Raw genomic sequence first — 25563 nt, forward strand, 5'->3', positions numbered from 1 at the left:
AAAAAGAAAATTTTGAGAAAAGAAATTTCACCTTTCATCTTATATACTAATAGTCGAGTGGCCCTGATCTTTGAATTCTTAAATCTGGAGATTGGATCCATGAACAGACAAGACAGATCTTCCAACACACCTGGAAAATGCCCCAGATTTTCAGAAAAATGTAAAATCTAAACAAAATATATTGAGAGGATAAACCCTACCCCCATATAATAAAAGGGGCACCTGTAGCTTTAACTAGATGCCCTCTCCCACTGTTGCTAGGCAATCATAACAGTTTAGTCAATATTCTAGGCTGAGTTCCTGCCAGAAAAAGGCAGGGGAGGGCAAGGCCCTTTCCAGGGCTCATTGGGGCCAGGCAGGGAAGCAACCACTGAACGGCTTGTTGCCACATGACTTGCATGACTACCGGGGGACTGGTATCCCTCATTTGATCCAGAGTTTAACCTACCTCTCAGGGTTGTTGTGAGGATAATATAGAGGCAAGGAGAATGAAGTGAGTGGCTTTGGACCCCTATTGTGGAGAAAGGCAGTATATAAATTACGTATATTAAGAAATATAGATGAAGATGGGGGCAGATAAAAGGTAAGGTGTTTAGTGGATTTGAAGGAGAAAAGGATGTAGGGAAAGACGAGCATATGGAGGCTGCCAGGAGGAGGGAGCTAGACTGGGGAAGGGGATACAGGGAAAAGTGAAGCCCCCCCCCCAAATCCTTGAAGGTTCTCCACCATACAACTGGGCCCAACTCAGCCGGCACCATATTGCTGGGCCATAGGGAAGAGGCTGCCAGTGGGGGGAGAGAAAAGTGAAGTCAGGGAGCAAACAAAGGTAAGTGAGAAAGAGATGGAAGAGAAGGAATCAGGCAAAGAGGGAGAGGCTGTGGTAGGCAGGGAACGGGAAGAGGACATGGTGGGGAAAGGGAAAACGAGGTGTCCCCTGAAAATCCTTGCAAGTCCCCACTTGTCTTTGCATTTGCATATCCAATCAAACTTTTTGCCAAAAATTAATATATGGAAGAACTAGGGCTGTCAAGCCTTCTGTTGTGGTGGGAGGTCTCCTACTGGATCTCTTTGGAGATTTTTTTTTTTAAAAAAAGCAATGTCAGTGACATCACCACCATGTTACATCTGAGGAATACCCAGAAGCTATACCAGAAAGTTTAGGAATTACCAGAAACTTTAAAAGCACTGGGTGGCTTGCACAGATTTGTAATAAAACTTGGCCAATCAATATGATAACCATTTTTTAAGTATCAGAGAAAAGCGCTAATGTTGGATCCTATGAAGGGTCACTGGAAAGTCTTTGCAGATGCGGATTTGCTCCCCGGGGAGGGGGGGGCATTGGACAATCTATCCTAGTGGTCTGTGAAAATAAGTGGACTCCTGCCTGACCTTATGGATCGTGTCCGGGCCCTGTCAAATTGCTCACCAGAATATTTGGTATTTTATTTATTTATTTTTGTTTAAAAAGAGGAACTAATATATTATAGAATGTAAAACGACAATGAATACCAACATGTAATTGTGATTTAGGCCGTTTCCCCACGTCTTAAAAATAGTGCCCCATTCACGGAACTCTGGTGGCTCTTTTGTGTCATTTCTGATGTCACCATTTCCAAAACAGAGACAGGCAGTTATGATTCCGTTTTCGTGGCACCACGAAAACAGAATCATAACTGCCTGTCTCTGTTTTGGAAACAGTGATATCAGAAATCACTCAAAAGAACCCCCATTGTTCTGTGAGCATTTACAATGTGTGGAAATGGTCTTAATAAGGTCCGTCCCCCCCCCACCATTACAGAGCATAACTTACTCATGTTTGTGGGTAAAACACAAAAGATGATCACCTAAGGCTTAAGTAATTGTTTAATAAATACTTCTGCATGCTGTTAAAGTCATTTTTCTTTTGTGCCTTGTTTCTCACTCTGCTGTCCTTACCATGGGGACAAGCTGGGAAAGGCATGCTTCCTCCAGGACAAGGAGAAGCCATACGTGAAATTTTGCATGTAGTCTATGTGTACAAGAATTATCACATGTGGCCTCTGGCTTTGTATACCCATAAATGGGTCCCTTTTGGGAATAACAGCAACATCACAGCTGATCCAAGTCCTGAACAGATGTGGATCTTTGCCTTCTTCTTTCACTAGGTACTAGGTACTGCCTAGTGAAAAATATAATGCTTAGGGTCGTCAGGCAATCCTGGGAGGTTTGGGGGTCAGGCTATGTGAGGCTTCATTTAATGTAGTAATGTCACTTCTGTAGAGATTTGGGGGATCTTTTTTTTAACATAGAATATTTATTTTGTATTGTCGAAGGCTTTCACGGCTGGAGAACGATGGTTGTTGTGGGTTTTCCGGGCTGTATTGCCATGGTCTTGGCATTGTAGTTCCTGACGTTTCGCCAGCAGCTGTGGCTTGCATCTTCAGAGGTGTAGCACCAAAAGACAGAGATCTCTCAGTGTCACAGTGTGGAAAAGATGTAGGTCATTTGTATCTACTCAGGAGGGGTGGGGTTGAGCTGAGTCATCCTGTAAGAGTTTCCCAGGGTGTGGAATGCTAATGGCGGGAGGCTTCACTGTGTCCTGAGGAGGTTCTTTTGCATATGGATTGGTACTTGATGTGCTAATCTTCTCTGCAGGGCTATTGTCGGGGATAGAATGTTTTGTTAGTTTGGTGTTTTTCAGAACTGGAAACCATGCTCTGTTCATTCTTAAGGTTTCTTCTTTCCTGTTGAAGTTTTGCTTATGCTTGTGAATTTCAATGGCTTCCCTGTGCAGTCTGACAAAGTAGTTGGAAGTGTTGTCCAGTATTTTGGTGTCCTGGAATAAGATACTGTGCCCTGTTTGCGTTAGGCTATGTTCAGCCACTGCTGATTTTTCAGGTTGTCCAAGTCTGCAGTGTCTTTCATGTTCTTTTATCCTTGTCTGGATGCTACGCTTTGTGGTCCCGATGTAAACTTGTCCACAGCTGCAGGGTATACGGTATACTCCTGCAGAGGTGAGGGGGTCTCTACTGTCTTTTGCTGATCGTAGCATCTGTTGTATTTTTCGGGTGGGTCTGAATACTGCTTGAAGGTTATGCTTTTTCATAAGCTTTCCCATCTGATCAGTAATTTCTTTGATATATGGCAAAAACAATTTTCCTGTAGGAGACTGTTTTTCCTTGGTTGTTTGATTCATCCTGGGTTTGATTGCTCTTCGGATTTCATTTCTGGAGTAGCCATTTGCCTGAAGTGCGTGGTTTAGATGATTAATTTCCTCATTGAGAAAGTGCGGCTCACATATCCGATATGTGATATATGCCTAGCTTCCATGGTCATATATAGAAATAGGATACTTTGTTTATTTCCCAATGTTTGTCCATTAGTCCCCCCCCCCAAAGGCTTCTGGTTTAAGTTGTATATTGCTCTTCAACATTTTTTGTATTATCATATGAATTTGTATTATCATATGAATTTGTGACCAAAATTCAATTTTTGGTGCATAGATTCCCACCATCAAAATTTTACTTCCATTAATGTCACCCCCAACCCCACAAATCTACCATGGTTGTCAGATATTTCAAGTTCTGCTTTCAGTGCTGGTTTTAGATACAATACCATCCCATTTTTCTTTTTATTATCTGAAGAGACAAATCCCCCCCCCAATTTTGTAATCCAAATACTTGATGTCTTTTGTTCTGATATGAGTTTCTTGTAAGCAAATGATGTCAGCTTTCATTTTTTTCAAATAATGAAATATTTTGTCTTTTTTGAAGAGTGCTCACCCCATTTATATGCCACATTATGCATTTGTAATCCATACTTGGGCTTTAATTAGCAGAGTCCATATCTTCCTCATCTTTCTGTTCTAATGAGAGCTGTTGTGGATTTTCTAGAAACTCTTCTAAATCTTTCTTGTATCTTTCAAAAAATCTTTTGCATTTGGAACCGAATTCAACTGAATCTCTGTTGTTTGAAAGTAAAAATCACTCCTTCCAATTTGTCCCATCTAAATGGGATTTTCTTCTGTTTCAGTTTTTCAGTTAAAAATACACAGTTTCTTAGTTTCCTCAAGATTCTGAGTGGTATCTCCTTTAAAATAATAATTCCAACTTCCTGTATTCTCAATTTCTTCTTATAATGTTGTAGAACTTGATCTCTTACTGACTTTCTGACAAAATGCACTATGATATCTTTTGGTAGCTTGTTGTGTGTCACATATCTGGTGGAGACTTTGTATACTTTATCCAATTCCATGTCAACTCTTAGAATGTCCCACTGCAGAAATTCTGTCAAGGCCTCTACCACCCTGTGTTGAATATCCTCGTCTTGTGTCTCCCTAACCCCTCATAGCCTCAGAGCATATTCTTTCTCCCTTAGTTCCAATAAGGCTAAGTTATCTAGATATTTCTCCAACTCTCTATCAAACAGTGCTGGGCTGTTCTTCTGCCCAGGATCTCCACTTGATTGTTCAACTTCTTTACCTCCTCAGAGGTGTTTTTATTTTTAATACTGCTCAGTTAAATCTGTTTAAATTTCATAAAATTTTCTTCCGTTCTCTTTTCAAATGAATCTAATTTATCACCTAGTTGATCAATGAGTTTTTGCATCAGATCTGTGGATGTAGGAGCGTCTATAGATGTAGACCGCTTTCTTGTACCTTGAGACATTTTCCGCTAGATGGCTCTACTTCTCTATGAATAAGCTGTGAAGCCTTTTTACAGACAGTGTTGTTTACTTTCAACTTTCATGATCCCTCCTTGTTTACATTCCAATGCCAAGTTTCAAGGCCATTGCGTCAACCTTATCTTCTTCTATGCAGTTTTATTTTAACCATTCCAGCCAAAACACTTTCTCCCAATTTAAATTCACAAATTTCAGAGAAAAATGAACAATAAGCTTTTTTGTTCCCCTTAGTCTGTTAAATCTTTCCTTCTCATACGTAGTTTAAGAGCTTCCTCCTAATGATGTATCATTATTCTTATCTCAGTTAAAAGAAAAAAAGAGAAAGTCCAGGAAAGCAGAATATTATCTCGCCACACAGTAAATAATTGTGTCATAGAGTTGGTTAATTCTTTGAAGTTGATAGATTTAAGACTTGAGGGTAGGCTTGCCTTTGAATTCCAATTGTAGCTGCAAGTAGATGTTTTATTTTTATTTTATTTTATTTATTTTATCATATTTATATTCTGCCTTCCCCGCAAGCAGGCTCAGGGTGGATTCCTCCGCATCTCAAGAAAGCCCCAAATTTCCAGCTACCACCCAGGACAAACCTGGGCAGTAAGGCCTTCAGCAGAGCTGTCAAACAGAGCACAAGTGGATAAACTCATGATTCTTCTTTATCCAGAGCGATTTGTCAGCTGGAGTTGCATCTCCAGCAATCACTCAAAGCTACATTTTCTCTCCAGGCAAGGAAAGCTTCAGGCAGCCATGCCCTCCTGTCACATATTGAGATTTGGGGAATATTGATGCTGTTACATCCAGATCTGCACTGCATGAAGTGATGGCATGCCCCTCTCCATTTTTGCTCCCATTGCCACGTTAAATGGCAGTGGAGGACAAAAGCAGAGGAGCCCTCTTAGTAATTCTGGAGGTTGGGGGATCCACATGGATAAGAAAGCAAGCAGTTTAGGTGGGTCCTGGTAAGAGGAGAAATCAGGGAAAACTTCCATTTATGACTCCTGCATCAATAGAGTCTGTTGCACCAGAGAAAGGCTTCTTGTGCTGGCAGAAAGAATGAACAAGATCTAACTTGATGTTCTGGTTACTGATCCTATATTGGAAAATCTCATTGCAAGGCCTGCAATTGATAAGAACTTAAAAAGATGCTTCTTTGTAGAAAAGAGGAAGGAAAATGCTATTGTTTGAAGAGCAAGATTTGAGTCCAGTAGCACCTTAAAGACCACTCCTCTCATCTCCAGCTCCCCAGCTGTATTGTGGAAATGATAATACTGACTTTGCTTACTGCTCCAATTGGGCACTAATCTGTTTTGAAGAGAGGTATATAAGCACAATTATTATCTTTATAGGTTGTCTGATTTTAACCTGTTTCAATCCAATGGCAGATAGCACAGAAATATGGAAATATTTATACTTTGTGGATGGGTCCCCAACCTGCAGTGGTGCTTTCTGGATTCAAAGCAGTAAAAGAAGGGCTGGTAAATCATCCCGATGATTTCTCAGAGCGACCAGTGCCCAGTAGAACTAAAGCTGTATTAAAAGGAAAGGGTAAGTAAGTTGTTGCGAAATGGAAAATATTTTATATGTCCTCACATTAGAGGAGCCTGGAGCACAAAGAAAGAAAATAAAACAAAATATTATGAATGATTATAAATGGGGGAGGGGGCTCTGAATGTTTCAGCCAGGTGAACATTTTTTCCAAGCTGGTGAAGCATGAAAAAGGAAATTGCCCTGCATCTACCGACCATGTCATTAGGCACTGAGAATGGGACATAATTGTTTACATTGACTTTTATGAGAACCTGTAAGATAACAAAGGAGACCTGAACCTAATGTGATGTGAGAAAAGTCTCTCAAGAAGACATGGGTTTTGAGGAAATATTTTTAAAAGATTTTTTTTCTCACTGAAAGGCTGTAAGAGGCCACTATGCACAAGGAGGGTAGGTCTGGGTGAAGAAACACATGGAGGCATTGAATTGTTATCTAAAATAAAATACTGAGGAAAAAAAAGAAAAAAGAAACACATGGAGGCCCAAACATGTGGACTGGGAGAAGGGGCAAGAGGCTGTAGAATCATAGTGAGCTGGACTGAACTTCAAAAGGTTTATTTGTGGTACTCATTAGGGGTGTGCAACACAAAACAAACAAGCTGGAAATGCACCCAGAATGTGCTGTTCCATTTTATTAAAGAGCTTCAGAATCAGTCAACTCGAACTGGGAAACAAAGCTGTAACAAGTCCCCCATCCCAAAGTTTGTTAGTTTCATTTCAGTTCTTACCCAGGTAGCAGCAGTTCAGGCAGGCACAGTATTGGCAGTGGCAGGTGGCAACATTTGTAACTGTTTTTCTGAATGGCAACCAACCAATTGGATCCCAAGGGAAGGGACTGAGCCCTAGCATAGCATTACTTTGTGGGTGGGAAGGGGAATGTGCACGTTGTGCAGCATTTTTTATTTGATACTTCCCAGGCAATGGCATTGGCATTGAAAGTGGCTTGTAGGGATTGATTCACAAAAGGTTTGCTTTGCCCTGGGGAAGAGAGCAAGCCCAAAAGAAATTCGTGAAATCTAACTAACATCAACAATAAAGAATCAACACTTACACAATTTAATCACATGTAATTATTGTATAATAAACTGTAAGATATCAAACGTTGTATACTATATATAAATCCAACCACGCATCATCACCTCAGCCGCATCAATAAATAACACAGTACATCAATTTGTTAAGGGAGGTCACAATTAAAGTGCTACATGCTGTACCTTGCTCATGCAACTCGTTACCAACCATATAAGTATTTTCTTAAAGTGCAAGGTGCTAAAGCAGGAAATGGTTCATTCCAGCACAATGTGCCTCACAAATGTTCCTCCAGTAATAGACTGTTTTTAAGGCCGCCGGGGGAGTTAGAAAGATGGCAAGATGATACCAAAATGGGTGTTGACACTTTTCTTAATTTGTTCCTAAAGTAATTACATGGCTACATCTCTTGCCATCTTTGAAGAAGAACCAAAACGGCTTTTTCAGGAACCGGTCTGTCCATCATATGGCTCATCCGTGGTTGCTGCTCCTCAGGGCTTTTTTTCTGGGAAAAGAGGTGGTGGAACTCAGTGGGTTGCCCTCAGAGAAAATGGTCACATGGCTGGTGGCCATTTTCATGAGGTTCCGGAACTCCGTTCCCCTGCGTTCCCCCTGAAAAAAAGCCCTGCTGCTCCTTCTCTTTCTCTCTAACTTTATTTATTGATGCGGCTGAGGTGATGATGCGTGGTTGGATTTATATATAGTACACAACGTTTGATACATTACAGTTTATTATACAATAATTACATGTGATTTAATTGTATAAGTGTTGATTCTTTATTGTTGACGTTAGTTAGGTTTCACGAATTTCTTTTGGGCTTGTTATTTTTCTTGATACTCTCCAACATAGCTGGGGAAGAGAGCAGCAGATGGCACAACACCGTTTGTGTCATGCCTCACTAATCCCTTTCTGTGTGCTTTTGCACACAATGCAAAGAACGGCCAGCAAGAAAACCAATGTCCATGCGGACCTGCACCTAGCAATTTGAGGAGGGAGGAGATTCCTCCAGCCTCAAAGCCCCTGGCTGCTGCAATTGCTCATGTAATGCAAATTAGGGCAAAAACTGGAAATAATAAACAATTATTAAAGGAGAGCTGCACTGAGAAGGACCCTGGCATGTGTGGACTGGTTCGTCCATTCACTGGCCTTCTGCTGCTGTCTTTTGCTTAGGTGCCACCAATGTGATTAAAAAAGTCCTCCAAGATCATGGGTCAAGGAGCACCAGGAGGAACTTCACCCTGCCTGGAAAAACTTCTGTCTTTTCTGGGCTCTTCTGATTAAAACTGTTAACCCAGTGTTAAATGACGTGAAGGTAGCAGGTGCTATGCACAGATGCATAGACACGCCCAAGTCTTTCCAGATCAGAGCCAGAGCCAGTTTGATGTAGTGGTTAAGATTCTAATCTGGAGAGCTGGTTTTGATTCCCCACTCCTCTGCTTGAAGCCAGCTGGGTGACCTTGGGCTAGTCACGGCTCTCTGGAGCTCTCTCAGCCCCACCCACCTGACAGGGTGTTTTGTTGTGGGGATATGACATACTTTGTAAACCGCTCTAAGTGGGCATGAAGTTGTCCTGAAGGGTGATATAAATTGAATGTTGTTGTTGTTGTCATTATTATTATTATTATTATTATTATTATTATTATTATTATTATTATTACACATGGAAAGACTGATCTGGTCAGATTTAGTCAGATTTGGTTTACATCTGGTCAGATGTAAACTGCTGTGAGTCGGCATTCAGTTGTCCTGAAGGTCGGTATATAAATGGATTGTTATTGTTATTGTTGTTGTTGTTGTTGTTGTTGTTGTTTAATGGCAGAGCTTTGCCATTCGTATTTGCCTCCTCTTATTTCATTCAGCGATGGGTTAACGGTTTTAATTGGAAAAGGGATACTGAATGACCTGCGTGGTTTCCCTCCTTTATTAGTAAAAAATTAGAAGAAAGAGGGTCATCCTTTATTCCCTCAACATCCCATTAACAAAATTTTCTCAACGCAAGTCCCTAATACTCGTCCCGTAAGGCGGAAAGTAGATGTATTTCAAAAACAGCAGTTTTTGCAACAAGTGTCTCCTACTGAATAAGTCAGTCAGGACTCAAATTTATAAAATAATCTTTTTTTTAATGAGGTTTGCCAACCTCCGGGTGGGGGCTGGAGATCTCCCAGAATTACAACTAATTTCCAGACTACAGAGGTTAGTTCTCCTGGAGAAAATGGCTTCTCTGGAGGATGTAATCTGTGGCATTATATGCTGCTGTGATCCTTCCCCTACCCCTACCCTTGCCTCTCCTGGCACCTCCCAGCAATCTCCAGGAATTTACCAACCTGGAGCTCTCCAATTTGGATCATCATCATCATCATCATCATCATCATCATCATCATCATCATCATCATCATCATCATCACATTAGATTTATATACCACCCTTCAGGACAACTTAATGCCCACTCAGAGCGGTTTACAAAGTATGTTATTATTATCTGCACAACAAACACCCTGTGAGGTGGGTGGGGCTGAGAGAGCTCCGGAGAACTGTGACTAGCCTAAAGTCACCCAGCTGGCTTCAAGTGGAGGAGCGGGGAATCAAACCCGGCTCTCCAGATTAGAGTCTTGCACTCTTAACCACTACACCAAACTGGCTGTCATGGGGGGAGAGAGCTGTGGGTGGTGGCGTTGTTCCCCCTTTTAGGCTTCTCTATGCAAAGACTTCCCCATGTGTTCATTTTCAATCTTTTTTAAAAATTCAGTCTTATATTGATATATATTATAGATTATATCCAACCTCCAGGTGGTATCTGGAGATCTCTCACAATTCCAACTGATCCCCAGACTGCAGAGATTAGCTCTCCTGGAGAAAGTGGCTGCTTTGGAGGGTGGTCTGTATGGCATTATACCCTGCTGTGGCCTCCCCAACACTCACTCCCCCAGGTTCAACTCCCAAATCTCCAGAAATTTCCCAACCCAGAGTTGGTAACCCTTCTGAAGTAGCTGGGAGTGAAAGATCTCTGTCCCTTTAAGGCTCTGATGTGGGGAAACAAAGCGGCTCTTAAAATAAGGAAATAAGAAGAGCCCAATTAGACCATAGTCCATGTCATCTAGCATCCTGTAGCACACCACTCAGTCAACCTGGAGGGCCATGAAACAAGGGCAAAGAGGATTTGAAGGCTCCCTTTAGTAATCTTTGCTGATGGACATCTCAACCATGAATCTTCCTAATCTCTTTTTAAGTCACCTTTGCTAGTGGACATCACAAGTTAGTTACTCATCAAGTAAAGAATCAGTTGCCTCTGGGCTGCATCTCTGCCTTTATCTGTATTTGTAGAGAATCAAGAAACCATAACTCTGCAGTGCTCTCTTCCAAAGGAAACCAATTTGGGTAGCACTATCCCTGAGGCTTCTCATCACACGAGAAATGAAAATGCATAACTTTAGAGGAAGGCCTAAAATGAGACAGCTTGACTCAATAAAAGAAGCCACATCCTCCTGTTTGCAGGATCTAAACAAGTCTGTTAATGATAGGACCTTTTGGAGGTCTTTCATTCATTGGGTCGCCATAGGTCAGAGGTGACTTGATGGCACATAACACACATACATGTACACTCAAAGAGATCTGTATTTTGTATATATCTGTATTTATAAATTAAAATGCCCCCAAAGAGAAAGTTTACGCAAAAATAATTTCATGTTGATTTTTGATTGCTTTAGGTATTATATTGGCAAATGGCCACACCTGGAAGCAGCAGAGGAAGTTTGGGCTGGTTACCCTGCGGAAGCTGGGACTGGGGAAGAAAGGAATAGAGCATCAAATCGAAGAGGAGGCTTATCAGCTCGTTGAGACTTTTTCACGGGCAAAGGGTATTTATTTATTGCAAATTTCTATTCCGCCCTCCCCACAAGGGTAGATAACAGGGTAGGTCAGGGTAGATAACATATTAAAATACAATAAAAATCATCTACATTAAAACAACAGTGTATTAATACACATTTAAAACAGGATGGGGGACAGCTTTCACAGGGAGGGTTAAAATTTTATACACCCCTTTTTTCAGGCTGGCGGAAGCCCAGCCTCAGCCATATGCCTGGCTGAACAACTCTGTCTTGCAGGCTGGATGGAAGGATGGTAGGTCCTGCCGGGCCCTGATCTCAGCAGACAGAGCGTTCCACCAGGTGGGAGCCAGGACGGAAAAGGCCCTGGCTCTAGTCAAGGCTAGGCAGGCCTCCTTGGGGAGATTATTAGATTATGCAAGCGCGTGTCCTAGTCCGCAGAAGCCTTCTGGTGCATGGGCCGTTTTACAGTATCCCTGCTTGCATTTTCAGAGTGTTTCCAATTATTAGCACAGCTATTTCCTGTCAGAGAACATGAAATTTTAATTTCCTTTGCCTCTCCAACTGAATCAGCAGGCACAGGATACTACAACTCCTAGGATCCCAAGCAGGAAATAATGCTCCCAAGAATGGTCCTTCCTGAATACCTTTTGGAATTCAAAATTCTCTTTATCTCTAGTGAACGTTTTCTGCTGCCAGTTATCCCCTTCCCTGTCTTGAGGATAAGGATTTGGGTGGGGTTTTTTTTGGGAAGGATGGTGATTACCACAGAAGGTTGGTGGTGAACCCTGTGGTGTGACAGTCTTGAATTCAGAGACATTTGATCCTAGCATACTGGGATGAAGTTGTCTGATCTAGGAGAATTCATATGTATTCAGAGCCCTCCCAGGTCTGCTTCCATCTCCATCACTACTGACAAGCTTGAAGGTCACTAGGAGCCAAAACTGACGAAATCTGCATGGTTTAAATTGAATTATTTATATATTATATTTTTATATTAAGATGAATGATCCCTATGACTTCCCTTTTCCTTGCCACCTTCATTCATTCATTCATTTATTTATTTCCATTTCTAAACCGCCCATCCTCAGGGGCTCTGGGCGATGAATAACAGTTAAAATCAATAAAAACAAGAAAACAATAATTCTAAAATCAACATACAATAAGCAATAATAAAATAAATTAACCAAATACATTAAGGTGAGATGGTGGGGAGAACCCCCCACTCCAAAGGTGGGAGGCCGACATGGCACCACCCCCTTCAACCACCGAATGCCTGGTGGAACAGCTCTGTCTTACAGGCCTGGCGGAACAATAATATGCCCTGCTGGGCCCCATTGACAGAGCATTCCACCAGGCTGGGGCCAGGACTGAAAAGGCTCTGGCCCTGGTTGAAGCGAGGCGGGCTTCCTTAGGGCTGGAGACCACCAGTAAACATTAATCCGCTGATCGAAGTGGTCTCCGGGGAACATTCATGCTGAATTCCCACTTGCAATATGAACAGGAGAGGCAAAGCTAATGTTGACAACCTTTCATCACGTTATTTTCAGGGCAGCCCATCAACCCTTCGTTACCCATCAGAAATTCTGTCTCCAATGTGATCTGTGTTCTGGCTTTTGGACACCGCTTTTCCATGGACGATGAAGAATTCCTGAAGTTGAAAGAAGCTGTTGAATTTATTTTAGAATATGGAGCTAGCTTATTTAATATTGTGAGTGGTCTTTTTTTTCTCTATTGAGTCAGAATGTTATCTTCCAGAGGTCCCAACCAGACATTAATTCAGCACTCTCTTGAGAGCATCCTTACACATTATCAATCGTTTCGTTTATGAACTGCGCTACTGAGACTTCTAATGACAATGACCAGGTTTTCCTTTCATGTTTCCTGCAGTTGTATGAAATTATCCCAGGGCTCACAAAAATTATCCCAGGACCTCACAAGAAGGCAAACTACTTCACAGTATTTGTGCTTGAATTTGCAAGGAAGGAGATAGCAAAACACAAGGAGCAGCAGTCGCTGATTGAGCCACGGGATTTTACGGATTACTATCTATTTCAGATAGAAAAAGTAAGTGCTGCATTTGTGTTCAGCTCCTCTGAGCACTTTCTACATTTCCTCTTTTTGTGGCACAGGGACACCTGGAAAGCCACTACCAGGATTTTCTGACCCTCATATAATATTTTGTTTTAAGTCCCTTCCATCTGATACCAGATTTGAGTCCCGTGGCACCTTTGAGATGAACAACATTTTTAGGGTATAAGCATTGAAGAGGCAAAGCTCCCTTCTTCATTGGGATCCAAGGTGCCCGCCAGTGACGGACAATCTCCCAGTGGTTTACCTGATTGTCTGCCAGTTGCCATGGCGACCAGTGGGAGGTTTTGAGTTGCCCAGAGATCGTCCACCGCTGGCAGGCACCTTGGGAACACGTGCGGTGTGCACGCTCCCAGCAGCTGTGATGACATCGCTTCTAGAAGTGACATCATTGCGCCAACTGCGAGAGTGCTCTTGTGCTTCGTTTGAGGCTGATTCTCAAACAATCGGCCCTGCATGGAGCGTGGGAACACTCCCACAGCCTGTGTGATGATGTCACTTCTGGAAGTGATATCATCATGTTGGTGTTGGGAGGTGTGGAGAAATGCCCTTGTGGTTTCTGGAGTTCCCTTTCTATGGGCTGCAGAGGGGAGGGGCGAGTTCTGGAGTGGGATGTGATTGGAGGGAGAGTGAGTCAGTGGGAGTTGGAAGTTGGCAGTTGGTGGCTGGAGAGTGGAGGGAGAGATGGCTCTGAGGGGAGAGGTAGATCTAGTGTAACCCCAGGTATCAAAGGATTGGGCCTGCCCTACACAACATCTCATTAGGGCATGAGGGGGATAGAGCAGGGGTTTCTGTGTAGGTCTTATTAGTCCTTCCGTTCACTGTTTATTTACCTGTGTATAGTTAGCAGTTCAATAAATGAGTTTTGGAATTGATGACAGAGGAAAGCTCTTCTGTTCCACATACTCCCCCAACCGCTTGGGCCTACTAGCAGAGGAAGGGGGTTAGGAGGCTCTCTCACTTAATCAGGACCCCATACAAGGACAGTGGTGGCAGCGAATACCTGGAGACAGGGAAGGGAGACAGCCCCTTCAGGTGCCTGGCCAGAGGCAGAAAGAGGGGGTCTACCAGTGGGAGGAAAGGCCCTGTTCCACCACAGGAGCATATGCACATTTCCCATGTGCATGTGAAGAGAAGAAAAAAGGTGAGTGCCAAGTTCCTCCTTCCCACCGGGAGGGTAAGGGACCTGGTAACCCCACTTGTTTAGATACCAGATACTTTAATACAGGAAGGGGACTATAGCATTATAGGCATTACTGAAACTTGGTGGGATGAGACTCACAATTGGAATATTGGGATCAAGGTATATAAATTGTTTAAAAAGAATAGGCCCAAAAGGAAGGGGGGGAGGAGTAGCATTATATGTCCAGGATGTGTATACTATGAGGCAATACATCAATATGAGCACGGAAGGCCAGTTAAGAGCCTCCCTTTCTTTTATTTTCACACCAGAAGTCTTTAGGAAATGCATTCATAACAACAGTAAATGTGTTGCCATCTCTGTTTCATTTCTCCTGTTGCCAACAGAGCAAGAATGACCCAGATTCTACATTCACTGAAGAGAACCTGGCGCAGTGCATTTTTGACTTCTTTATTGCTGGGACAGACACAACCACAACTACTCTGGAATGGGCTGTGTCCCTCATGGCATTTTACCCAGACATTCAAGGTAAGAGAAATTCCCCCTTAGACAAAAATCCCCCTTAGTTATTTTTCATTTATTGAAATTATTTAAAGATGTCACACTAGGTAGATGATTAGCATATATCTATGTATCAGTATCTAATATCATACATTGTTATCAGTATGATACAATGTATCAGTATCTAATATGATACATTGTTAGTTCAGACGTAACAGAAAAAACATGGTTTAATTAAACTATGTTTAGTGTGATGATCTCATTAGTCGAGTTCTATCACACTAGAATTTTAGACCAGGGTTTGAAGCTGGTTTATTAACTGCAGAGTTTTAACTATGGCTTTGTGGGATATGTGAATCTAGATATCCTGGATTAATCCTGAAACTGCCCTCATTAGCTACAGAACTAAGGAGGTAAACCAACATTTGTCAAGGCAAACCAGGATTTGAGTTACCACATGCACACTGAATCCTGGTCATGTTTAAAGTAAACCATGGTTTTGTGTTATTGTGTGGTGCATGAACCAGTTTAGTGTAGTGGTTAAGAGTGGCGGGACTCTAATCTGGAGAACTGGGTTTGATTCCCCACTCCTCCGCTTGAAGCCAGCTGGGTGACCTTTGGTCAGTCATAGCTCTTCGGCGCTCTCTCAGCCCCACTAACCTCACAAGGTGATTGTTGTGGGGATAATAACAACATACCTTGTAAACCACTCTGAGTGGGTATTAAGTTGTCCTGAAGGGTGGTATATAAATCGATTGTTGTTTTTGTTCTTATTCTTGTTCTACTTCTTCTTCTTCTTGTTCATCTTCTTCTTGTTATTGTTTTTCTTCTTTTTGTTGCTGTTCTTGTTATCTTCCCTTACTACTACTATGATGATGACAACGATGACGATGACGACTACTACTACTACTTTTTCTTGTTCTTTTTGTTCTTTTTCTTCTTCTTCTTCTTGTTCTTGTTTTTCTTCTTTTTCTAATTGTCGTTCTTTTTGTTCATCTTGTTCTTCTTTATGTTCTTGTTTTTCTTCTACTTGTTCTTATTGTTCTTGTTCTTGTTGTTCTACTTGTTGTTCTTGTTCAACTTGTTCATGTTCATCTTGTTCTTCATGTTCTTGTTGTTCTTCTTGATCTTGTTCTTCTTGTTCTTTTTGTTCTTGTTCTTGTTGCTGTTCCTCTTGTTCTTGTTCCTCCTGTTGCTGTTGCTGCTGTTCTTACTTGCTTCTCTCTCTCTCTGCCCACACAGTGGCTTAAGAAGACAGTGTGAGAACTGCTTTCCCTCCTTGCTGGCTTTGTGTACCCTGCCACTCCTATTCATTCTGATTCAGGGTCCAATTAGCAGCAGTTGACTGGGGGAGTGGCTCGACTTGTGTCACTATTGCTCCCCCTGTTCAGTGGCCTCCTCTTCTCTCTCTCATTCCACATGCATGGACACACACATGGCTTACTCCTGCCTACTCTCCTGCCTCATAATGTGTGTGTGTTTTGTGGTGTTTTTTCTCTCCCTCTCTTTGCCTGCTCATCATGTTATCTGTTCATCTGTCATTCCCTGCAGAGGTACTTGCCCATCCTCAGCCTAAAGCTGAGAGACACAAAAACACAAGAGTATCACAGAGAAGCACAAGACTTATGCTAAAAATTGTGGGTCCCTGCTTTCCCCCTTCTCCTTCATCCCCTCCGTACCTACCCTCCACAACAAAACAATGTGAGGGTGGTTATAAGCACCTCAATGATCAACTTACAGATCACCGTCAGTTTAGTCCTGCAATCAACCATGATAATAGCTGTGTGGAATTCTTTAGCTGCTGTCTGTAACTCAAAAAGCGAAGGATGGTCAGGACAGCCCACAGAAAAAAGCAGTCAAAGGCAGGAAAGCAGCTAACCAGTCAAAAGCCAGACATGTAGGAAAGGAACCATTCACTGGTGGACTTTTGGTGGCAGTAACCGATTAAATGACACAGTGATACAGCACATGAGTCAATGCTGATTTTCTGATAGATTGCCCATAGGAATAATGCAAGCAAGGAGGCAAGGCAAAACCAAATCAAGGCAGCAGTCTGGAAGATGCCTTTGTCAAGATCAAGTCAATACCCATATATTTCAAAATTCTCTCGATGTATGGGTAGCAGAGTAAAGCTGACAATATCATGAATATAAGGTTGATAGGTGAGTATGGAAGCATCCGCTCCCTCCCAAACTGTGGACCCAAAGGATGAGAGAAAAGAACACTTTTATGCCTTAGCTCAGGAGTCCGCAACGTGGTGCCTATGGCGCCATGGCACCCTCCGATCCTTTTCCTGGTGCCCACTAAGTGTTTTTAGAAAATATGTAGGGCCAGAAAGGGTTTTTGTCCAGAAGGGCTTCTGACTGGCCATTGGAGATCTGATTAGCTGAGCAGATCTTTAAAAATGTTGCTTCAGCAGCAGTCACCACCACAGCACAACAGTATTTGAGTCCAGTGGCACCTTACAGACCAACAAGATTTTTCAAGGGTGTAAGCTTTTGGGAATCAGAACTCCCTCCTTCAGGTCTGAATAAGTTTCTGGACTCAAATCCTGTTGTTCAATGGCAGACTAACATAGCTGCCTACCTGAAACTACCTCAGCACAAGCATCTTCACTGAAGGTAAGCTATGTGTATGCAAGAAAATATTATAAAACAATATGTTTATTTAAAAAGGCATCCTGTTACACGGAACTCCTGCCTGAAATGTTGACGAGTTAGTGTTAGAGTTTTGGAAGACCGCACTCTCTGGTATTTTGTGGTTGGCTCCATCTCCAGCTGCAGCCATTTTGTGGTCATATCCTCCTCTTGTGGTGGCCATTTTGTGGCTGTGTCCACCATCTTGTGTAGGAATTCCAAAAATACTTGCAGGCTCCAGCCTGCAGGAGCTTCCTGCAACCTTGAAGTTTAACCAGGTCCTCAGTTAACTTCCACTGCCCCCTCCACAGCATCCATCATAGAAACCATCTTTGCCACAAAGGTCTGTCTTTGTGATCATCTGAAAATAAAACCTGCGCAGAGTGGTGCTTGTGATTAACAGGATGGTCAGTCAACTCTCCACTGTCCTTCTCTGGGCATGTGGCAAAACTAAAAGTAAAAATTCCATTCAAGGGTGCAATAATCAAATGCTCCAGAAGATGGCATCAAAACATCTCTAAAACAAGATGCTTCTGCTGGTACCCAGAAACAGACTAGTACCCAGAAACAGCCTGCTCCAGGACAAACCTAAAGGAACTAACAACAGAACACCACTGGTTGTCACCTATAGCTCCCAGCTCAAACCCATCCAACGTATCATCAGTGAGCTACAACCCATCCTGGAAAATGATACCTCTCTCTCAGAAGCCCTGGGTGGAAGACCTTTCCTTGCCTACAGACAGCCCTCCAACCTTAAACGACTTCTCACACACAATCATGAATCGGCCAGCAGAGTCACCAGCACAGGTACCAGGCCCTGCAACAGACCCAGATGCCAGCTCTGCCCCTATATCTACCCAGGGAATACAATTACAGGACCCAATGGCATCAACTACAGTGTCTCTGGCTCTTACAGCTGCTCATCCTCCAATCTGATATATGCCCTCATGTGCCAACAATGTCCATCTGCTCTGTACATTGGACAAACCAGCCAACCTCTACGCAAAAGAATAAATGGACACAAATCTGACATTAGAAATGGAAACATCCAGAAACCAGTGGGAGAACACTTCAATCTACCAGGACATTCCATCAAAGACTTAAAGGTCGCTGTAGTTCAACAGAAACCTTTCAAAAACAAAATCCAACGGGAAGCTGCTGAATTGGAATTCATATGCAAATTTGACTCTGTCAAGCTGGGACTGAATAGGGACTATGAATGGTTATCTCATTATCACAGGTAACTGGTTTTCTTTACAGAGGCGGGGTCAGGGGGAGTCCAGTGGCACCTGGTGTGGGCTTTTGAGGACCACGGTTCTCTTTGTCAGATGCATCTGGCGGGGAGGACTGTGGTTATCAAGGGCTTGTGCTGCAGTGCTGCTGAACTCTTTTTGATTTTGCTACTACAGACTAACACGGCAAACTCCTTTTAATCTTTACACAAGCAAACTGATCCCCACACCAAAAGGAGCTGTCTGCATCTCCATATCAAAGGAGTTGTTTACATCCCCCCTCTCCTCCTTCCCCCCTTTCCCCCTCTCCTCCTCTATATTTGGCCAGTTTCCTTCTGCCCTCCATGCATCTGATGAAGAGAACTTGATTCTCGAAAGCTTATGCTACAATAAAATTGGTTAGTCTTAAAGGTGCTACTGGACTCTTTTTGATTTTGCTACTACAGACTAACACGGCTAACTCCTTTGGATCTGTTACAACAGAATTGCAACAAAACACATAGCAACTGAATAGTGAGAAGAATTAATATCGAGAAGCTCCAGCATGAGTGTAGTCCTCTCCTCCTGTGAGTGCTTTTTCCACAAAGGACAGTAGACTCCAATAATGGATATATAGTTTGAGGGAATGAAAAGCCCAGTTGGTGTTGGATAAATTCAACTGAAATCTTTACAAAACTGCCTAACCAACATTTGCAACAAACAAGGGGAAAGATGAGGAACGAAAACTATTTGTGCATTGTTAACTAATTATCTATTAACAGTGTGAGAGAGTTGTACATTTGATCGGAATTTAGTGCAAGCTGGGAAGAATTATTATGAAGACTTTAATTTATAGGAAGATACCAGTTCTATGCCCTGGGATGTACCATCCTAGCCTGATCTCATCAGATCTTGGAAGCTAAGCAGGGTCAGTCCTGTTTAGTATTTGGATGGGAGCAGGGCTTTTTTTCAGTGGGAATGTGGTGGAACAGAGTTCCAGCACCTCTTGAAAATGGTCACATGGCCGGTGGCCCCGCCCCCTGATCTCCAGACAGAGGGGAGTGTAGATTGCCCTCTGCACCAAGGGTGATTTAAACTTTAAAAAACTTCCCCGCTTGTTCCAGCTGACCCAAAGTGACGTCATTGTGTGGTCCTGAGTTTCACCACTGAGTTCCAACACCTCTTTTCCTGGAAAAAAAGCCCTGGATGGGAGACCACCTACAAAGTGTGGGATTGCTACTCAGAGCCAGGCAATGGCAAACCACCTCTGTTCCTTTCTTGCCTTGAAAATTCTACAGGGTCACCCTAAGCTAGCTGCAACTTGACAGCACTTCTTTGTTTCTTCCCTTTATTTTAAATTTCTTATTTTTAGTGTATTGTTAGTACGGACCCAGACTAAACTGGTCTTCCTTAAGATGTCAGGTTCCTCCACCTTGCGGCTTATTTGACGTTCAGATTTCTTTAATCAAATGTTAAATTCTTCCATGGGCATTCAGTGTCCCTCATTGTTTGCCTTATGCAACATTCAAAATAAAGATTTGATTTTTACTCTTTGCCTTAGAGAAAGTCCAGAAGGAGCTGGAAGACGTTTTCGGGTCTTCTCATTCTATTAGCTATCAAGAGCGGAAGAAACTGCCCTACACCAATGCTGTGATTCATGAGATTCAGCGTACCCAATATGTCTTTTTATTTGGGGTCCCCAGACAAAATGTAAAGGACGTGGACATACTTGGATTTCACATACCCAAGGTACAAACAGCTGCTAGGTATAGAGTGAAAGCCTATACCTAGACAATTCCGGTTCAATTTTCATTCGGTAAAGGCACCATATTGTGCAGGGCTTAGTCTGCCATCTCTCATAGGTGGCTTGCACCATATGCTTTGACTGTTTAAACTATGTATTGAGTGGCTGCTAGTGACTGTTTGTGCATCAAGAACCCCCAATTTCTCATGGATTTTACACATTTTCTGAAACACTTTTCCTCCATCATCACTCTTATCATAAAATAGGAGCTATGGCTACAATCCTAAGAACATTTTCCTGAATAAAATAAGAATGACTTTTGAGTAGATCTGCTTAGGATTGTTCCTTGTATTTCACAATGTACCCCTTATACTAAAAGCGGAAATACACGTTGGAAATTACCTGGGGGTGCTCAAATGCAGGATTTTATGTGTGGTCCTCAATTCACGTGTAGGCTGCTATTGCTTGGTGCACGTGCATGGGAGTTCCCTTTGTGAGATTGCATCTGCAAGTGAATCCAGAGGGCAGAGTGCCAATTCAGTTCTGTTTTCACTGTGAGAACAAGTACTGTAGGCTCGTTTGACTTGTCAATTTGCATTTCTTTAAGGTGTGAGAAACTGTCAAGATCTGCATTTCAATGAATGAATGTGGGAGGTGGCAGAAACTGGGATACTTTTAGAAGTTGAGGAGGAACTGATATTGAACATGTGAATGTACTCATACAAAGCAAACTGAAGTGTGACTGTATGAGAAAGTACATGGGAAGTTTGAGAGGAGACACGTGAAATGAGGTTCACTTCGTAACATGTATTTCCACCCTAAGTGTAACGTTTTGTAATGTCACAGAAAGGCATAAGATTGTATGCCAGACTCAGTAAGAAATAAAACTGTAATGCATTTTAGTTCAATGTGGCCAAAACAATTGATTGTCATAACAATTTCACAAAAGTGAAAATTGCTCATCTCCCCTGAATGCAAAGGTTTTAAAATGGTTGCAAATTCCATCAAGTTTATCAGGGTGTATTGATGGGTTGCTCCCTTGAACTATACCAATTTAGCACCTACTTATGAACAAAGCCATGAATAAAATATATGCTGAAATATATTTGCTGAGTTTGTATCCTTCTGTATCCTTCTGTGTACGAACCGATCAATGTACCCTGAACAGTTAGCATGAAAGAAACACAGATATATAAGGAACAAAATGAAATGTGTTATTCTGCAAGCTTTGCGCCTCAATTCTTTTTTTGTTTGTAGGGGACATTTATTATTCCCGATCTCCGCTCTGTTCTTCTTGATCCAAAGCAATGGGAGACACCTCAGAAGTTCAACCCAAACCACTTTTTAGACAAGGATGGCAAGTTTGTGGCTAGAGAAGAATTCCTTCCATTTGGTGCAGGTAAATGCACAACTCCAAACTAGCTTATGCTTGATAGTCATGTTAGACCAAGCCAAGTAATTTTCAGTCCAGATATCAAACTTCTCAGTTGAATAACAGTTTGATCACAGATTGTGAGCAGCACCCTTGAGAAGTTGGGAGAAATTGCTTTTTTTCAATGCTCGAACTTGTTCTAAATAGTATAGCAAATAGTTTGTGCATGCACATTGTCTCACTGCTTTCCCATGGCTATGCCCCTTGAACAACGTGCAGAAAAAAAATCCTACTATATAATTCCCTTAACAAGTTTCAGACGACTCACCCCGATTTCCAGAGCGTGGGCGCGTAAGTGCGCCCCTAGCAGGGATAAGGGGGAATCTCCTGGCTGCACTCTATGCCAGTCCGACCTGGTGCCAATGAGGCTGGAACAGCCGCTTCCAGGACCGGACGCACGAGGCTTCCTTGCGCTGCTCTGCTCTCTCCCCCCCCCGGTCAGCGGATGCACCCGGAGCCGAAGCCGGGCACCCTCTCAGTGGCTCTGGGTAGAGGTGGTGTAGCTCTCTCCTGTGCGGAGGGAGCCACCAGCTCAGGGGCTCAAAGGTGTGGCAAGAAGCACCCCGAGGCACCCCCTGACCTCAGAGAAGTCGGGCACAGGAGAAGCCGCTGCTGCCGCTGCCATGTCTCAGTGGCTGGCCAGGCAGGCAGGCAGGCGCCTGACTCGCTCTGCTGCCTCCTGGCTGCTCAAGCCAGGTGGACACTGCATGGACCTCTCTCTCTCTCTCTCTCTCTCTCTCTCTCTGTATTTTGCGCATGCGCACATGCACGCCCTTGCCACACCAGGCTTTGCTACTAGTTAAATTATAAAACAGATGCTTTCTCCCAACCCTGGTGGGGTTGTTGTGGTGGGGAACAGCATGGCTTGTCTTCCTCCTATTCCAGCTTTTCCATTTACTTACCTGACTCCCAAAGCTGAACAAGTTCAAGTTATGTGTATTAAGCTAAAGACTTTGCATGTTCTTTTCCTCCCACCTGGGAACCATAGTTCAATCTATAGTCATAGATTCAGAGAAGTTAGTCGTGTTAGTCTGTAGTAGCAAAATAGTAAAGAGTCCAGAGAACTGTGATTCTCGAAAGCTTATGCTACAGTAAAGTTGGTTAGTCTTAAAGGTGCTACTGGACTCTTTACTATAGTTCAATCCAGTAAGTTCTGAGCATGTGCTGACACAATGAATGTTGCCAGCTGATTTATGCCATCTGCACAAGTGCATATACAGCAGCACATACATTTGCAATGTAGTGGATTTTAAATGACGCGTAATGTGCCCATAATATTTAGGCCATAATTCAGCTCAGCAAGCCATCAGTCTGTGAGCCGTTAGCAGCTAGATTACCAATCATAATGTTGAATATTACCACTGCCCAGGCAAGTCCAATCTCATCAGAGCTCAAGAGTTAAGCAGAGTCAGCCTTGGTTAGTAATCGAATGGGAGACCTCCAAAGGAGACAAGAGTTGCAGAGGCAGGCAATGGCAAACCACCTCTCTTAGTCTCTTGCCTTGAAAACCCCTAGAGGGGTCACCATAAGTCAGCTATGATGGCACTTCGCACCCAGTTGGATCTCTTAGATCCTTTCCACAGGTGAAAGGCTCTCATACCAACAAAGTACGACTTTCCTGCCTCCTGTTGAAACCCCAAGCCACCTCCAAATTGTTCTTTTGCTCTTCGGTCCTCAAGGGGAGCAGTGCGAGGTATTTTAGGTTGCAGAAGTCAGGTAAGGTAAAGGTAAAGGTAGTCCCCTGTGCAAGCACCGAGTCATTACTGACCCATGGGGGGATGTTGCATCATGACGTTTTCTTGGCAGACTTCTGTTACAGGGTGGTTTGCTATTGCTTTCCCCAGTCATCTACACTTTACCCCCAGGAACCTGGGTACTCATTTTACCAACCTCAAAAGGATGGAAGGCTGAGTCAACCTTGAGCCGGCAAGCTGAACCCGGCTTCCGCCAGGATAGAACTCAGGTCGTGAGCAGAGCTTGGGCTGCAGTACTGCAGCTTACCACTCTGCGCCACGGGGCCCTTAAGCGGACATCATGTGAGACAAGAAAATAACAGTCGATAGGCAGATATCCTCCTGTTGTGGAAAGGATATGATTTATCCAAGTAATTGCTTGTTTAAAATTGTAAAATTATCAGAGCAAACCTGGAGTACTCAGTTTGAGGAAGAAAAGGGAGTTGGGAACTAGGTAAGCTCAATTTTTGAAAAATCTGTATGCAAGGTGAAATCATTCCTTAATTGCTCCCAAGCATTGAGGGTTTTTTTTAGAATGATGCATATCTAGTAATCCATGAGTTATCCCAACTTATAAGTTAAAAAAAAAGGAATCACTCAATATTCTGTAATTTTCTAGGTAAAATAATTACAAGGTTGATTTTAAAGAGGCTACAGTTAGAAGAGAACCTTCTCTCATTCTTTGCACAGTCTCATCAGTCCACTAGCCTTCACTGCCCACCATATAATTGCTCACTTGCTGTTTTCTTCCCATCTCATTTGCAGGAACTCGTGTGTGTCTGGGAGAGCAGCTGGCAAGGATTGAACTCTTTGTCTTCTTCACCAGTCTGCTGAGGACATTCACCTTTCGGATTCCAGAAGGAGAGAAAGAAATCAGCCTAGAGCCTGTTATAGGGTTCACAGTTCATCCTCCTTCTCAAAAGCTCTGTGCGGTTCCCCGCTCTGGTGCTTCATAAGCCACTAAAATAAGACTGGTTGATTCATTATTGTTGATTTCTCATTCATTCTTTTTCTCTGGAGCTGACTCTGTGCTGTGACTTTGTTTGCCAGCTCTGGGTTAGGAGATTCCTGGAGACTTGAGGGTGGAGCCTGGGGAAGGAGGATTTTGGGGAGGGCCCTTCAATTGCTGCAAAACGCTGACTGTTATCAAGAGCAAGCAGGCGCATGAGCATCACCCCCATTTTGCAGTCACTCCATTGGCTACCTATCAGTTATCGTACTCAGTACAAGATATTGGCTATCCCATCCAAGGCTCTTCCTTGGTCCAGCATACATATGGGACTGCCTCCATCCCTATGTTCTTCCACGGCAACTTTGCTCATCTGAACAGGGTCTCCTGCAGGTGCCACGCTGCACATGGGCAAAATCTACAGCAGCCTGTACACGAGCTTTCTCTGTGGTGGCCCCTACCCTGTGGAATGGCCTGAAAGAGGAGGTCAAGAGAGCCCCTATTCTCCAAGCTTTCCACAAATGATACAAAACCAAATGATTCAAAAAGGCATTTGTATCGTAGGGAGGGGATCTGTACTATCTGTTGTTTTAAATATGTACTCCTATGAGCTACTTGTGCTTCATGTTGTCTAATGTCAGCCCTAGAATTGCTTATGTTCTGTTTCATCATTTCTTCGACTCTGTATTGGATTTTTGCTAATGCTATGTCTTTGTAAACTTGTGTTTATTTACCCTATAGCAATGTTTATGGAAATATCCTTCCTTGATGTTGACTGTAGTAATCTCACAGTGTGGAATCCGCCTTGAGTCTCAGTGAGAAAGGCGGACTATAAATGACATCAATAAAATAAATAAAAATAATTATGCCATACAGTCTACCCTCCAATGCAATCATTTTCTCTAGAGGAACTGACCCCGGGATGGAGAGCAGTTGTAATTCCCAGGGACCTCCAAAAAAGTCAGTAGCCCTAGCTTTGATTCATCCCATTTATTCATCCCCATTCTTCCCCAGAACTTCTCTACCTCATTAGAATTTGCAGCATTTAGAGGGAAAATCCAGGCA

General features: G+C 42.9%; 1 protein-coding gene across 1 annotated transcript in view; it reads left to right on the forward strand.

Moving 5' to 3' along the window:
* The window catches only part of LOC129332086 (cytochrome P450 2J2-like), a 39163-nt gene extending 13801 nt beyond the window's left edge, over positions 1–25362 (forward strand). Inside the window, exons 2-9 of the mRNA XM_054982919.1 lie at positions 6042–6204; positions 10941–11090; positions 12611–12771; positions 12951–13127; positions 14679–14820; positions 20202–20389; positions 21642–21783; positions 24315–25362. Coding sequence (XP_054838894.1) covers positions 6042–6204; positions 10941–11090; positions 12611–12771; positions 12951–13127; positions 14679–14820; positions 20202–20389; positions 21642–21783; positions 24315–24505 — 1314 coding nt within the window. The 3' untranslated portion in view covers positions 24506–25362. The remainder of the gene's footprint in view (positions 1–6041; positions 6205–10940; positions 11091–12610; positions 12772–12950; positions 13128–14678; positions 14821–20201; positions 20390–21641; positions 21784–24314) is intronic.
* Positions 25363–25563: the final 201 nt, after the last annotated feature.

Source organism: Eublepharis macularius, chromosome 6, assembly GCF_028583425.1.
Source record: "Eublepharis macularius isolate TG4126 chromosome 6, MPM_Emac_v1.0, whole genome shotgun sequence".
NCBI classification, from domain to species: domain Eukaryota; kingdom Metazoa; phylum Chordata; class Lepidosauria; order Squamata; family Eublepharidae; genus Eublepharis; species Eublepharis macularius.